The sequence below is a fragment of the Pteropus medius genome, unplaced genomic scaffold (genome assembly GCF_902729225.1).
Source record: "Pteropus medius unplaced genomic scaffold, Ma_sr-lr_union100, whole genome shotgun sequence".
Taxonomy (NCBI): domain Eukaryota; kingdom Metazoa; phylum Chordata; class Mammalia; order Chiroptera; family Pteropodidae; genus Pteropus; species Pteropus medius.
In genome coordinates this window covers 1,580,234-1,596,000 of record NW_024349519.1, presented here as the reverse complement: position 1 = coordinate 1,596,000, position 15,767 = coordinate 1,580,234, and the positions used below count along the sequence as shown (strand labels likewise).

Sequence of the window (15,767 nt, the reverse complement as noted above, 5' to 3'; positions counted from 1 at the left end):
TTTTAAACACACGCACTTAAAAACATACATACCCACACTTACATACACACTTAAAGGTCTCAATACTTCAAGTGGCCAGAGTCTATCTCAGAACTCATGGCCAAATGCCTACCCTCCCATCCCATCTACATATCCCCCACCCTCCAATCCCACCCCCCAGGACTCACTGCTATGTATCTCATACACACAGCAAAATCCCTATCCCCTCCCCAATTATATAAAAAAAACTAAACAGATAACTTACTTTCTTTAAATTATTTTTAAGTCTCTTAAAAATTTTTGACGTTTAAATACTTCCTCTCTTCTGATATATTAAACACCAAAAGGATCCACAACTGTTTGATAAAAACAAACCCTCCATATTTCAGTCCTGGCAAGAAGAGGGAAGATATCAACTCTAATCGACCTAATTAGGAGGTGGAGAGGCCAAGAATAGAGAAAGTATTCTTAATCTTTCACAGCTTCAATATTCTCATGTCTCTAATACCAATAAAAACTATAATAAAATAGTTACATTTTTGAGGCAGCAGATATAGTAACCAAGGCCCTCTACCATCTTCCCGCTTATGTCTCAATATTAATTTTTTCCCTAGTCCAAGAAGGGAGACATATTTCATTAGGGAAGTAATTTTCTTAGTCCAGAATCAGTAGTTAAAAAAAAAAAAAAGCATGTGTTTTTAAAGAAGTTTTTTCTCCTCTTCTTTTTCTTTTTTACTTAGGAAGGGGTGGAAGCGGTGGAGGAGGTTCTGAAGGTAGAGGTGGTAGCCGGGGTTTGTCTGTGTTGCCAGATCTGGAGGACATTCCACCAGCTCGTGGATTCATATATTCACCATAAGAATGAACAAATTCAAATGCAGGGGGTGGAGTGGGCTGAACACCCTGGGCACTGAGAAGGGAATGAAGCATATTCACAGTATCTTGATAGTCTATTGTCTGGGCTGTGTTGTGACCATTGGCCCCAGTGGGGCCTTTTTCCAGTTTCATATGAGGAACTCGAGTTTTACAGCTGGGCTGTGAAAAATGAAGGCCACTTGTGTCTGAGCTATGTCCAGGCAACTGGGCCATTGTTGGATGAGAAGGGAAGGAGAAATTTATGGAAGAGGACTTGGTACTCTTGGCAATCTTGGCTGGATGATCAAACACTGCCCCTCCAGTATCTTCAGGGGGACCCCTCTTACGAGTAGAACTGGAAGAAGAGAACGAACTAGACGAGCTATAGGTTTTGTGCGCTAAAGTGCTTGTCTGGCTACTATGTTTCGGATCACCTGGCCGTTTGTTCCCAGTACCAGCTGGAAGCTGTGAGTGAGAATGCTTGTGTGAGTGGTGATTATGATGATGATGATGGTTAGATGGGTAAGTCTTATGCTTTTCTTTGTGCTCTCTGTTCTTTGTGATACTGTCATCTACAGAATTGTGCTTGTCAGCTGCAGCATGGACTTTAATACGCATTTTTATCTCCTCTGGTTTTGAAGAGGCAGCTTTATCTCCACTTGCCACTGGAATTCTCATTTTGAGAGCTGTTTTGTCAGGCTTTTCCAGAAAAGGCCGCTCAGGATTTTCTGAGCCCTCTATGGGCATTTTCAGAATGACGGAAGAATGGCCATCATGTTGAGATAAGAGATTCTGAGCAGCATATGCATACTGTGACTTCACATTGGCCTCCATGTTCTCCAGTTGCCTCTTCTGGGCAGCCAACTCTTCTGCATGCTTTGCACGGTATTCTTTCAGTGACACTTTAGCTGATGGCACACTCTTACTAGTCTGCTTCTGAGAAATAAATGCATTTGAACCATCCTGTTGCAAGGAATGATCAACTCCTATAAGTGCTACATTCTCACTAGTCCGATGACCCTGAGAAGATTCTAGTTTAAAAGGAGGTTGGGAGGACAGCCAGCGCTCGCCCTGCAACATCTCCACACTGCTTAAGTTGTTAGATGACTCTTCAGTGGATGGACGAGAAGGCACTGCACTTGTGGTAGAAGAAGTTGACATGCTCATTAAACCTGCAATAGTTGTATCTGAAGAGCTCTGGGAAATCATATTGAGGATCGTCTGCTCCGAAGTGTTAGTATCTGCCCCCCGGTCATCTGCTTTTGTTTTCTTGGCAGCCTGGTATGCCTAGAATGAAGCAAATGATATCTCTTCACTTCAGGTAATATCGAATAGAAAAAAACAATAAAATGAGTAGACTGTGCTTGCTGTGACTGCACACCGGATAGCCCAAAAGCATGCAGCTACTCTAACATAAGACTGATAATTATTACCATTAGGAGACAGAAGATTTTAAAAACCTTCAATGAAGAGTCACACAAACAGGATCTCAAGGAGATATCTGCACTCCCATGTTCACTGCAGCATTATTCACAATAGACAAGATATGAAAGCAACCCAAGTGTCTGTCCATCTATCAATGAATGGATAAAGAAAATGTGGTATATACATACAATGAAATATTATTTAGCCTTAAAAAAAGAGAAGGATTCTGGGAAGGTGGCAGAGTAGGAAGCAACAGGAATCTATTTCTCCACCTTAACAACAATTGCACTGGCAGAATCTATTTTAGAACTCGACTCTATTGAAGGCTTGCAACTTCCAGGGTAAGACTTGGACAGTAAATTAGGGTTAATTTCCATCAATTTCAGTTCTCAGCACAGTAGAAACTACCAGCGCTTACCCCTAGCCACATAGCAGGCAGTTGTGCACCCATTTCTGGAGAAGTTTGCACACACTTTGAGGAAGCCAGGGTGAGCAAAAAGGACTCTATCTCCAAATATTGGGGATCTGAGCTATGATTGCTGATTGTTGCTTTTGGTCACAGAGGTACATACCAAAAGGCAGGCAGCCACTGTTGCACCTTTTCTATTGTTGCAAGCCCCTCCCTCTTTGGCTGAAGCAACTTCTAGGGGATTTAAAAGGCCAACACTCTCCCTCCTCTCATTTTTTTGCTTTTTCCCCTTTGGGGAGGCCAGACCTTAAGACTTTCAAAAACAATTCTATATACAGGGAAAGTTAGAATGCATGTCCAGGGAAAGGTTCAGAAAAGACCTTAGGTTTACACCTCAGGCTGATCCTCAGCATAGAGATGCCCTACAAAATCCCCCCCAACCCCCCCAAAATGAACAAAACAATAAGAAAAAATAGCAAACTATGGGGGAGGGAGAAAATCTGATTTCCAAAGTTACTACACTATTAGATTCAAACGTCCAGTGTTCAACAACAACAACGAAACAATCACAAGGCATATAATAATACTTATTAGTTCTAAAAGCCCATTAGTTCTAATGGCCCATTCAAAGGAAAAAAATTACATCAACAGAAACTGTCCTTAAAAAATACCTGATGGCAGATCTACTACACAAAGACTTTAACTCCCTTAAAGATTCTCAAAAAAGTAAAGATGTAGAGAAAATCAAGAAAACAGTGTGAACAAAATGGAAATATTAATAAAGAGGTAGAAACCCTAGAAAGAAACCAAAAATAAACCCTGAAGCTGAAAAGTACAATAATTGAAATGAAAAATACACTAGTTATTGAAAGGTAGATCTGAATCAGCAAACTTCAAGATGGAACAATGCAAATTATCGAGTCTAAGGAACAGAAAGAAAAAAGACTGAAGCAAGTGAACAGAGCCTAAGGACCTGTGATAGACCATTAAGTAGACCAACATATACATCATGGGATTTTCAGAAGTAGGAAAGAGAAAGGGGCACGAAGAATATCTGAAGGAATAGTGGTTGAAAACTTCCAAAATTTGATGAAAGGCATAAACATAAACATTCAAGAAGCTCAATAATCTCTAACTAAGAACTCAAACAAGATTCACACCGAGACACGTTATAATCAAATTTTCAAAAGTTAAAGACAGAATCTTGAAAGCAGCAAGCAAAAAGCAAATTATCACATACAAGATCATGAGATTTATCATTACATACTTTAGAGGCTAGAACAGAGGAGGCTGATACATTCCAAGTACTAAAAGAAAGAAAAACTGTCAACCAAAAATCCTATATCCAGCAAAAAATATCTTTCAAAAACCTGAGGTTGAAATTAAGACATTTCCAGATAAAGCTGAGAGAGTTCAAGACTACCAGAACGGCCATGCATGAAACGCTCAAAGGAGTCCTCCAAGGTGGAATGAAAGGATATTAGACAGTATTGAAGCCATATGGAGAAAAAATCTCAATAAAGGTAAAAATATAGGCAATTATAAAAGCTAATATTATTCTAACAATGGTTTATAACTATGATTCCTGTTTTCTACATGATTTAAGAGACTAACAAATTTTAAGAAGAAAACACAATTATTAGTGTAAAACCCAGTATTACCATGACTTTGGTTTATAACTCCAAATATTATTTTCTATATATTTTAAGAGCCTAATGGATATAAACAATTATTGGTTTACGTTTTGGGGCACGCACTGTATAAAAATATAATTTTGTCACATCAACAACCAAAAGGGGTAGGAATGCAGCAATAAAAGAGTTTGTATGTTATTGAAGTTAAACTGGTATACATTCAAACTAGAGTTTTAACTTTAGGATGTTAAAATAATCTCCATAGTAACCACACAAACCTAACTGTAGAATACACAAAAAAGGAAATAAAAGAATTTTTAAATTTCACTATAAAAAATCAACTAAACACAAGACAGTCATGCAGAAAATGAAGACCAAAAAAGCTATAAGGCATAAAAAACAACAGATTAATGACAGAAGTCCCTCCTTATCTATAATTAAGTGTAACTGGATTAAATGCTTAAAGACAGAGATTAGGAAAATAGATAAAAACATATGATCCAACTATATGCTGTCTATAAGCACTGAGATCGAAATACCCAAACAGGTTGAAAGTGAAAGGAAAGGAACAGAGATACCATGCAAACAGTAACTAAAAGAGAGTAGGTGGCTATACTCTATCAGATGAAATAGACTTTAAATCAAAAAAGGTTTCAAAAGACAAAGGACATTCTATAATTGTTTAAAGGATCGATACAGCAAAAAGATCTAACAATTATTAACATTTACATACCTAATGACAGGCCATCAAAATATATGAAGCAAAAACTGACAAAATTGAAGGGAGAAATAGTTTTGCAGTAATAGTTGGAGACTTCAATAACCCACTCACGGTAATGGATAGAAAACCAGTCAGAAGATAGGAAATAGAGGACTTAACAAAGAAACCACCTAGATCTCACAGACATACAGAACACTCTAACCAAAACAGCAGCATACACATTCTTCTCAAGTGTATTTGGAAGAATTTCCAGCATAGACCATAAGTTAAGCCACAAACTAAGTATCAATAGATTTTAAAACATAGATATTAAGCCGGACAGAAAAAGTTGAAAACCACATGATGTCACTTATATGTGGGATATAAACCTAAAAGCAATAAATGAACAAGACAAACAGAGACTCATGGACATAGACAACAGACTAGTGGTTAGACTAAGTGGGAGTTGAGAATTGTTACTACTATAGTTACAAACAGTGAAAGTATTATTCCTTCTAGGCATATACCAAAGGGTAGATGGGATAAAAGGGGTCAAATATGTAGTGACATAGAGAAATCTTTCTTTCTGAACACAGAAAGAACACACAATGTAATATATATATGCCTAACTGTTAAATTGTACACCTGAAATTTACAGGATTTCATTAACCAATATCACCAAAAAAAAAATAATAATAAATTTTAAAAATAAAATAAATAAAACATAGATATCATACAAAGTATCTTTTCTGACCACAATGAGATAAACTCAGAAATCGATAACAAGAAAAATTGACAAAATCATAGAAATCAAGCAACACACTTTTAAACCAACAGATTAAAGGAGAAATCAAAAGGGAAATTAGAAAATATCTAGAAACGAATGAAAATGAAAACACAACATATCAAAACTTATGGGATGCAGCAAAAGTAGTGCTAAGGGAGAAATTTATAGCTATAAATACATTTTAAAAAGAAATGATACCAAAACCCAAGACACTACAAAAAAAATTACAGATTAATATCCCTGATGAACAAAGATACAAATATTCTCAACAAAATATTAGCAAACCAAATTCAACAACACATTTAAAGGATTATACGCCACAATCAAGTGGGATTTATTCCAGGGATTGCAAGGATTATCAATATCTGCAAATCAATCAATTTAATACACCACATTACCAAAACAAATCACCTGATCATTTCAATAGAAGCAGAAAAGGCATTTGACAAAATACAACATCCATTTTTATGTTTTCTCAACAAAGTGAGGACAGAGAGAACATATTTCAACATAGTAAAGGCCACAAATGAGAAACCCACAGCTAACATCATACTCAACAGTAAAAAGCTACAAGCTTTTCCCCTAAGATCAGGAACAAGACAAGGATGCCCACTCTTACCACTTTTATTCAACACAATATTAGAAGTCCTTGTCAGAACAACCAGAAAAAAAAAAAAGGCATCCAAATTGGAAAAGCAAAACTGTCACTATTTACAGATGCCATGATATTGTATATAAAAAATCCTAAAGACTCTAACAAAAAACTATTAGAATAAATAAATTCAGTAAAGTTACAGGATAACATACAGAAACCAGTGGTATATCATCTATATGCTAACAACAAATTATCAGAAAGAGATATTAAGAATACAATCCCATTTACAACTGTATCAGAAAAAACACCTAGGAATGAATTTAACCAAGGATGCAAAAGACCTGCTGTGCTCTGAAAACTATAAGACACTGATAAAAGAAACTGAAGACAACACAAATAAATGGAAGGATATAACTTTCATGCTCACTGACTGGAAGAATGTTTTTAAAATGTCCACACTACCCAAAGCAATCTACAGATTTAACGCAATCCCTACCAAATACCAATGGCATTTTTCACAGAACTAAAATAAATAATCCTAAAATTTATGCGGAACCACAAAAGACCCCGAATTAACCAAAGCAATCTTGAGAAAGAACAACAAAGCTGTGAGTTATCACAATTCCTGATTTCAAAGTATACTACGAAGTTATATAATCAAAGTTGTATGGTACCAGCACAAAAATAGACACACAGTTCAATGGAATGGCATAGAAGCCCAGAAATTAATCCACACTCATATTGTTAATTAATCTATGACAAATGAGGCAGGAATATACAACGGAGAAAAGATAGTCTCTTCGCTAAATGATGTTGGGAAAACTGGACAGATATATGCAAAATAAAAATGAAACTAGACCACTTTTCATAACACATACAAAAATAAACTCAAAATGGATTAAAGAGTAAATGTAAGACCTAAAACCACAAAACTCCTAGAAGAAAACACAGGCACTAAACTCTTTGACATCAATCTTAGCAATATTTTTTGGAAACTGTCTCTTTAGGTCAGGGCAACAAAAGCAAAAATAAACAAATGGGACTACATCCAACTAAAACACTTTCTGCATACCAAGGAAACCATTAACAAAATGAAAAGACAGCCTACTGAATGGGACAAGATACTTACAAGTGATATATCTGACAAGGGGTTAATATACAAAATATATAAAGAACTCATACAACTGAACATCAAAAAACACAACATTCTGATTAAAAAAGGTACAGAGCTGCTGAACAGACATTTCTCCAAAGAAGATATACAAATGGCCAAAAGACATAAAAATATGCTCAACATCACTAAGCAGCAGGAAAATGCAAATCAAAACCACAATGAGATACCATCTCATACCTGTTAGAATGGCTATTATCAAAAAGTCAACAAATAACAAGTGTTGGCGAGGATGTGGAAACAGAGAACTCTCCTGCATTGTTGGTGAAAGTGTAAACTGATGCAGTCACTATGAAAAACGATATGGAGTTTCCTCAAAAATTTTTAAATAGAACTACCATATACCATACAACCGAGCAATTCCACTTCTGGGCATTTAGCCAAAGAAAATGAAAACACTAATTAAAAAAGATACATACACTCCTGGGTTCACTGCAGCATTATGTACAATAGCCAAGATATGGAAGCAGCCTGCGATAGATGAATGAATTTAAAAAAGTAGTGTGTATATACACAATGGAATATTACTCATCCATAAAAAAGAATGAAATCTTGCCTATGGCAACAACATGGATGGACCTAAAGGGTATAATGCTAAGTGAAATAATACAAAGACAAATACTGTATAATTTCACTTAAATGTAGAATCTAAAGAAACAAAACAAACAAAACAGAAACACTCACAGACACAGAGAACAAACCGATGGCTGCCAGAGGAGAGGCAGGTAGGGGATGGATGAAAAAGGTAAAAGGGAATAAGAAGTACAAACTTCCAGTTATGAAATAAGTAAGTCACGAGGATGTAATGTACAGCATAGGGAAAATAGTCAATAATAGAGTAACTTTGTACAGTGATGGATGGTTACTATACTTATCATGATGATCATATCATAAAGTATATAAATGTCAAATCACTATGTTGTACACCTGAAATTAATATATTGTATGTCAACTATATTTCTAAAAAATAATTTTAAAAAATATCTCAAAATAACTAACTTTAAAACTTAAGGAACTAGAAGAACAAACTAAACCCAAAGCTAGCCAAAGGAAGGAAATAATAAAGATTAGAGCAGAGATAGATGAAACAGAGAATGGAAAAATAGAGAAAAATTAATTAAACCAAAAGTTGGTTCTTTGAGATCAACAAAATTGACTTTAGGTAGATGGACTAAGAAAAAAAAGGGAAGGCTCAAACTACAAAAATCAGAAATAAAAGTGGAGACATTGCTATTCATTCTACAGAAATAAAAAGGTCTGTAAGAAGAGTACTATGAATAACTGTATGAAAGCAAACTGGATAACCTATATGAAATGGACAAATTCCTAGAAATACAAAACATACCAAAACTAAATCATAAAGAAATAGAAAATCTGAATAGACCTATAACTAATCAGGAGAGTGAATCAGCAATCAAAAATCTCCAAAAAAAAAAAAACCCTTCACTGGTTAATCCTATCAAACATTTAAAGAATACCAATCCTTTTCAAACTTTCCCAAAAACATGAAGGGGAAACTTCACAATTCATTAAGGCCAGCAATACCCTGATACCAAAGCCAGGCAAGAAAACTAAAGACCAATATCTGTTATGACCAATGATGCAAAAATCCTCAAGAAAATACTAGCAAACTGAATTTAACAGCATATTAAAAAGATTATACACCATGAACAAGTGAAATTTATTCCTGGAATGTAAGGATGGTTCAGCGTATAAAAACTCAACCCATGTAATATGCCACATAAACAGAATGAAGAAAAAAACACACAGTCATCTCGATTGATATAAAAAAAGTATCTGACAAAATTCAACACACTTGCATGATAAAAACAATAAGTAAATTAGAAATATAAGAAAACTACCTCAACATAATAAAAGCCATTATGAAGAACCCACAGGGAACATCATACTCAATGATGAAAGACTGAAAGCTTTCTCTAAGATCAAGAACAAGGTAAGTGTGCCCATTTTCACTACTTTAATTCAACATAGTACTGGAAGTTTTCGTCAGAGCAATTAGGCAAGAAAAAAAAGGCATCCAAATTTGAAAGAAGTAAAATTATCTGTTTACAGATGATATGACCTGATATGTAGAAAATTCAAAAAGATTCCACACAAAAAAAGAATAAATTAATTCAGCAAACTAGGATACAAAATCAATACAAAATTCAGTTACATTTCTATACACAATAAACAATCTGAAAAGGAAATTATGAATACAGTTCCATTTACAATAGCATCAAGTCTACGGCCATGCCACCCTGAATGAGCCTGATCCTGTCTGATCTTGGAAGACAAGCAGGGTCAGGCCTGGTTAGTACTTGGATAGGAGACCACCTAGGAAAACCAGGTGCTGTAGGCATAAAAAATAAAAAAAAATAAAAATAAGGGATTGTAAGCTGACAAGGTCCTTGCAATCTGTGAGGTCAACCAAGGATTGCTTGGCATAAAATAATTAATTAATTAATTAAATTTAAAAAAATAAAATAACATCAAAAAATATAAAATACTTAGGAATTAACCAAAGAGGTGAAACACTTGTACAATGAAAACTGCAAAACACTGCTGAAAGAAATTAAATAATACATGAGTGGAAAGTCATGCCATGTTATGGATTTGAAGACTTCATATTGTTAAAATGTGAATACTGTAGCCATCTACAGATTCAAGGCAATCCATATCAAAATCCCAATGACATTTTTTACAAAAATAGAAAAACCCATCCTAAAATTCATATAGATTTCCAAGGAACTCCAAATAACCAAAACATCTTGAAAATAAAAAACAAAACTGGAAGGCTCACACCTTCTGATTTCAAAACTTACTACACATCTACAATAATCAAAACAGTGTGATATTGGCATAAAGACAGACATACAGATGAACGACAGAGAGACTCCAGAAATAAATCCTCACCTAAATGGTCAAATGATTTTTGACAAGGGTGCCAAGACCATTCAGTAGGGAAAGGACAGTCTTCTCAACAAATGGTGCTAGGAAAACTGGACATCCACATTCAATACAATGAAGCTGGACCCTTACCTAACGTCATATATAAAAATCCAAGTCTCCTTTGAACCCTAGGCAAATCACTCAACTCAAGAATAAAATTAAGCTTATCAATCTGGATTTCTGAGAAATGCAGGGAACATTTTAAAATAAACTTTCTGACACTGGAAAAAAAGGAAGATTGATTCTATTATTTATAAATAAGATTTTGAAAAATATTTGAAATATAACTTTAGACCTCAATCCATATTTTAAAAAATTCTAAAATCCATTTCAAAAGCAGGTAATGAAAGACAAAATTATGGTATCAGCTCTAACTCTGTAACTCTGTATCTTTATCAGAAGCCAATACTCTGACTCAGAGAAGCCACATTTTTTTCCCTAATAGTCTCAACACAGAAAATACTCAACCAATGTTCCTGACCAAATGACTATCACAAGAGTGGCAAAACACAAAAATCCTGCTGTCACCTACAGCCATTGACTCTGGGCCAGTAACCAAGCTATAAAGCTAAAGACATAATTACTGTGTAACTAAAAAAAGGGAAACTCCTAACCTAGGGTAAATAACCAGTTGTGGTATATTCTTACCTTCCAATTTCGAATTCGTTTGAACCTGTTGGGGGTTTTCTCCAGAATCTGTAGAAACTCATGTGTCAGTTCTATAAATAAAATAGAACATATAAGAAAAACTCAGACAAAAATAATTAAACAAGAATAACCTCAACTATTTTCATCTGAATCAAGTCACCTTTGGCCAGATATGTGACAGATCAAGATCAAGTGCTTTCCAAGGACCCTTACTCTAAAACTTACCATCTAAAAGTTCCAGGGTCACAGTGGCGTCAACATACTCCCACCAGTGCTTCCCATCAGTTGAGACTGGGATCTCCCAGTTGGACCACTTGCAAGCCAGATGAATGCAGACACAGGCCACCACAGGAGGTGTGTACTGCAGGCTAAATGTGGTCAAATGCAGGCTGACATCAGAGGGAAGGAAACAAGAGAGAGTCATGAGCTCTCAATTCTGAACCCAAAGTTAAAACTCTCCATTATTTTAAAAAAAAAAAAAAAAAAAAAATTAAGAGCACTGCAGAGCAAGAAGGGCAAGAAATATCCAGTGCTCTGATTCAGCACTTAACATGATTTTCCATTAACCCACCTGCTCAGGCAACAATGTTTATAAATTTTCAACTATACATCATTCAGTCCACAAAACTGATGAAGGGCCAAAAAAATAAAATGAACAAAAACAAAACTGGGTACTCGGTTTTTTTAAAATAAAGATAAATTTTTCTGAGTATAAACTCTGAACTTAAGGAAAATTATAAGATATTTGATATGTATAATCCCTAAATCATATAGTTAAGAATATACCCGAAAAATATCTTGTCTCTTGGCAATCATAGGTCTGGTCTATTTAAAATAATGACTAGACAATCACCCTCTTAAGTGTGAATATGTTTGATTGATGGTTTATTTTTTAAATTTCTCCTATCAGACTATAAAAATATTTTTCTTAGCCCTGAAAGTCATTAGGAATATCTTTAGTTTCCATGAACAACCAATATACTGGAGATGAGAATGAGCAAATCACATAGTAATACAAGTTATGTATTAATAAGTTTTTCTTTAAAAAGGAAAGATGAAAGAAAAAGCATTACAACTCTTTAGACATATACGTGCCCATATATCTGGGAGTGAGGGAGGAAAAACAAGTCTTTTAAAATATCCTAATTATTGCAGACTCCTCCAATCAGACTGTTTCAGTCACTGTCAATGAATTAATTCCAAGTTTACCAACTTTCAGAACTATTCTCTTGGATATTTCAAAGCTAAGTAACACATGCAGAATTAAATAAGCTATCAATCAGTAGTAAATAATTACATCACCTTAGTAAATTAAGAAAGCACCATGGAAATTTACATGAAAAGTGTGCATAAAAATCAATATTTACCAGAAAATTGTCTATAACACATTATCAAAAATTCATGACTGAGTCTGAGTTCTAGTTTACTAAGTGCCAGGCCTGACATTTTTCTATATGTCCCTCAAAAAGTGACAGTCCCAACCCAAGTCAAGTCCTATCCCCAAAACAGAAAGGAAAAATAATAAAATATAAACCTGTTGGTTGCCATGAAGTAAGAAGTCTGTGCTAAGTCCTTGCTTGCTAAAAAAAAAAAAAAAAAACAGGTGGAGGGAAAAAGTTATTAGTTCCATGTATTCTCAACATTTAGTAAGCATTTAATATTTGCAAAGTAGAGAATATAGTGGTGAATGAGGAAGACATGATCCCTGTCCACCTTAAGTTTACATCCTACCAAAAATAGGTGAATAATTTTTCATTATATTATAATAACTGTGCTGCTTTCAGACCTAGGGACTCGAGCTTTATTCTCTACATCAAGTATCTGACACTTGTTTAAAATTCAATTCCTTGGAAGTGGTTCCATAGTATAGCGTTTAGCACGTCTGCTTTATACGCAGAAAGTCCTGGGTTCGCACCCCAGTGGAGCCACAGTCCATGGCCTATGACCATGGCATCCTAAACAAGCCTGATATCTGATCTTGGAAGCTAAGCAGGGTCAGCCCTGGTTAGTACTTGGATAGGAGACCACCTAAGAAGACCAAGTGCTGTAGGCATAAATAATAATTAAAAAAAAAAAAATTCAATTCTTGGACATCCTCCCTAGACTATGACTCAACATGTTTCAAGAAGAATGTAAGCATTTTTAACAAATAATTCAGAGATTCTGATACAAGGGTTCACTGAGAAATACTAAACTGGTGATGAACTAATTTGGAGGCCATTAGAATTCAGAAGACTTTGATATGTTTGTAAAAAGGGATTTGTGCTTTAAAAAAGTTTTAAATTGAGAACCTGTGATTTAATCCTGAAATCATCAAATAACATAATTATTTAATACAATTCAAAAAAGTTTGCTTTTCCAAAAACAAACAAAATAAGCTGCTCTGGATGACAAAGCAAATTTTAATCTTCCTTAAATATTAACGTATATCCATCTCTGTTTAACCCTATCCTTGCTCAATATAAACTTTTTCTTAATTTTTTTCAATTATCTGACATTCAATATTATTTTATATGTGTTTCAGATATATAGCAGAGTGGTTAGACATTTATATAATTTATGAAGTGATCCCTCCAACTGGTCTAGTACCCACCTGGCACTATACATAATTATTACAATATTATTAACTATATTCCCTATGCTGTACTTCACATACTTCACATCCCTGTGACTATTTTCTAACTACCAATCTGTAATCTTTTAATGCTTTCAAAGTATGAAGAACTCAGGAAAAACTTGGAATTTTCAGATAAAACACACAGAAGCAAAATACAAAACAAGGCCAATTATCAGTCTGATCTATAAAAGGCAATGAAATACACAATGGTGAATAGATATTCTTGATACTATTATATTAAATGAGGAACTAGGTTTCACATAATTACAGCTACTAAATTTAAATTAAAATAAAAAGAAAGTTCTGCCAAAGGACTGTTAATCATGGAAATAAATTCAAATAAATTCTAGATGATCCTCTGAGTGGCCTTTCAGAACATTTAGGACAGTCAATCCTAGAATCAAATTAAGATCACCCACTCCCAAAACATCCTTAAAATTTGCTGTTAGTTACTTATGATTTGGTGACTTTTCAAAATCTGCCCCCACTTTGACAAACATCCTCAAGAGGCTAACTTTCTTTAAATGGAAATCACATAAAAACGTTATTTGTAAGAACTCAACAGAAAAACTCAAAGTCAGAATCACTCATTTTGATTTAAGCCAGGTCGCCCTTTCAATTTTACATTTGGTCAAAGGAGCTGTGTTATGTATTTGTCCACAGCAATCTTAGCCTCTAAATGGTAAAACAATTTAAGAGCACCATCTCAAGTTGGGATTCCTTACCTCGAACAAGTTGAGTGCACTTTACCACATGTGTATGTGGGTGATCAATTGTTAGTTCAAAGCCTAAAAAAAAGTAACTGGTTAAAAAGCTAAAGTACTTGAGACATTTTATACATCTTTTATCTGAGTCATCATTAAAGGCCTCCCTCATTTTCCTGTCCCAAAACTGTTATTCAAAGGCTGAGTCATACATGCTCTTCTCTAAGACACATTATCTCCAAAACTGCTTATATTTTGATAGAAGGTACCGCTAAGATAACAAAGCTAATGCAGTCTCAAAACCTGTGAGAAACCAATATCCTCTAAACAAAACACATTTCAGGAACAATACACTATAATATACAGTTAGAAGGAGCAGTTATTTAAGTAATGACTATCTTCTCTGTTTTGTTCCTTTCCATCATTTTAATTACAATAGGTACTGATCATTTTATCCAACCCCAAAAGGTCTTTATACCAAAATTACTGAAGGAAGATCAGTGTGTCTATAAAAATTTTTTGTTTCTCTTTTTGCCTACGTAAAATTTTCTAGGTAAATTCTATTGAGAAATTTATATGATATAAATTATTCTATAAGGATTACTGATTCTTGCAAATTAGGTTTCACCACTTTCCACATTAAAATATTAAGAAAAATTTGTTCCACCAGAAAAATACCAGTCTCCTAAAATATGGTTACAATGAAGATAATTTAAAGTAAAAAGTTAATTAGCAGACATTAACATCAAAGATAAACTCTGAAGAACTCAGTCTGTCTGTGCTGTACCAGTAACTGCAAAACAGCTCTTGAAATCCTCCCCATCTAAAGAGAAAAATGATAACCCAAAATAACAAGGAAAAAAAATCTTTTCATATTTGCTAAGCTTTTAAAGGCAGTCTCTTTGATGAAAATAATAATGGATAATAACAGAACATCATCAGGGTTACCCATGAACAGCTATACAGCAGGTCCTCAAATAACTTCATTTCATTCAATGTCATTCTGTTATAATGTTAACAAGACAAAAAAAATTTTGATTCCCAGCTGGAGCCACTGTATGTGTGGATAGAGTCTACACATTCTCCCCATGCTATATGGTTTTTCTCCAGGTACTACAGTTTCCTCCCACATCCCAAAGATGTGCACATTAGGTGAACTGCTGTGTTTAAATGTCCCAGTCAGAGTGAGTGTGGGGGTGTATGAGTGCACCCTACAATGGAAGAGTGGCCTGTCAGGGTGGATTCCCGCCTTGCGCCCTGAGCTGTTGGAATAGGTTTCCAGCCACCCTTAACT

General features: G+C 34.7%; 1 protein-coding gene and 1 pseudogene across 4 annotated transcripts in view; one reads left to right on the top strand and one right to left on the bottom strand.

Annotated features, from left to right (window-relative positions):
- Positions 1-15,767, bottom strand: part of CCNT1 (cyclin T1) — a 32,170-nt gene that overhangs the window by 3,874 nt on the left and 12,529 nt on the right. For 2 of the 4 annotated variants that reach the window (XR_005657162.1, XR_005657163.1), the window contains exons 5-9: positions 14,495-14,557; positions 12,687-12,732; positions 11,378-11,541; positions 11,153-11,223; positions 245-2,118 (exon numbers count right to left, since the gene is read on the bottom strand). Coding sequence is in view for 1 of the 4 variants with exons in the window: in XM_039882178.1 (XP_039738112.1) it covers positions 712-2,118; positions 11,153-11,223; positions 11,378-11,541; positions 12,687-12,732; positions 14,495-14,557 (1,751 nt within the window). In the remaining 3 variants the exon portion in view is untranslated. Of the gene's footprint in view, positions 1-240; positions 2,119-11,152; positions 11,224-11,377; positions 11,542-12,686; positions 12,733-14,494; positions 14,558-15,767 lie in introns of those variants that run through there. The other 2 variants (XM_039882178.1, XR_005657164.1) reach the window with 2 other exon arrangements.
- LOC120618658 (uncharacterized) lies at positions 9,796-9,914 on the top strand (annotated as a pseudogene).